The 968-nt window shown below is 37.6% G+C and overlaps 1 protein-coding gene across 1 annotated transcript; it reads right to left on the reverse strand.

Moving 5' to 3' along the window:
* Window positions 1-442: 442 nt before the first annotated feature.
* Tsp_14736 (putative zinc finger protein) lies at window positions 443-910 on the reverse strand. Its single transcript, XM_003369849.1, has one exon. The coding sequence runs from the start codon at window positions 908-910 to the stop codon at window positions 443-445; it is 468 nt and encodes a 155-aa protein (XP_003369897.1).
* Between the last annotated feature and the right edge of the window lie 58 nt (window positions 911-968).

The following is a 968-nucleotide window of genomic DNA, read 5'->3' on the forward strand; positions in this document are numbered from 1 at the left end:
AAAAATAATACTGTGGATGATTAGATCAGTGTTTCTCGACATGTGTCAGCGCACGCCCCCCCTTAATAAAAGTTCTGCAGTTAATGCCCCCCCCCTCTAATAAAAAGTAGTGCGGTATGTATTCAGTGTACGCAAAGCAACATTTTGCTTCATGGTTGCATCAAGCCAAGCTAGTTTACACAGTAAAACATTCCTGAATGATTCACAATAAAAATTTAATGAGAATATTGACAATGCTTATTTGCGACTAAGTTGTCTATTCTTGGTGGAGTGGGTGATAAAGTACATCGCAAGTCGCTTTCAACGTTTAACCTATTTCGGTGTTGCGTATTAAGTGTTATGAGAGCTGAGAATCCCGTTTCACAAAGGTACGTTGAGGAAAAAGGAACCAATATACGTAAGCTTTGTGAACTTATTTAGGATATTCTGCTTGTAACTTCACTCAGAAGTTTTCTAATGGCATACTTTCAAAGCTATCTTTAGCTAAGCTGCTGAATTGCAGTTCAATGGCTTCTTCTTGAAGATCGTGTGGAAGGTCTTCGACATTAACTAAAAATGGATTCCTCACAAGTTTATATATCAGGTTTTCAGGTTCTACGTCAGGAAAATAGTAAAAAAACTCATCTTGTAGGCTTCTAAGGTGCCCTTTTATTTTTCTTTTCAAATCTTCGCTGATACATTTATCACTGAAAAGCTCGTTGAGTCTTGAAAACCATGTCAAATTTCCTCTTTCAACTTGTTTTAACCATAAGGAAATTTTTGCAATGAAGCTTTGAACAATGTCATAGTGAGCCATAACATTCGCGTTTGCTCCTTGCAGTTTCAAATCCAGTAAATTCAGTGCTTCAAAAATATCTGCAAGATATGCCAGGCTAAGCTGAAAATGTTCACTTTTGAAAGCTCGACACATTGTGCGTCTTCCTCGTTGCTCCAAAAACTCTGCCACTGCTTCTCTCAGTTCATAAATC

The sequence above is a fragment of the Trichinella spiralis genome (assembly GCF_000181795.1).
Source record: "Trichinella spiralis strain ISS 195 chromosome Unknown Scfld1391, whole genome shotgun sequence".
Lineage (NCBI taxonomy): Eukaryota > Metazoa > Nematoda > Enoplea > Trichinellida > Trichinellidae > Trichinella > Trichinella spiralis.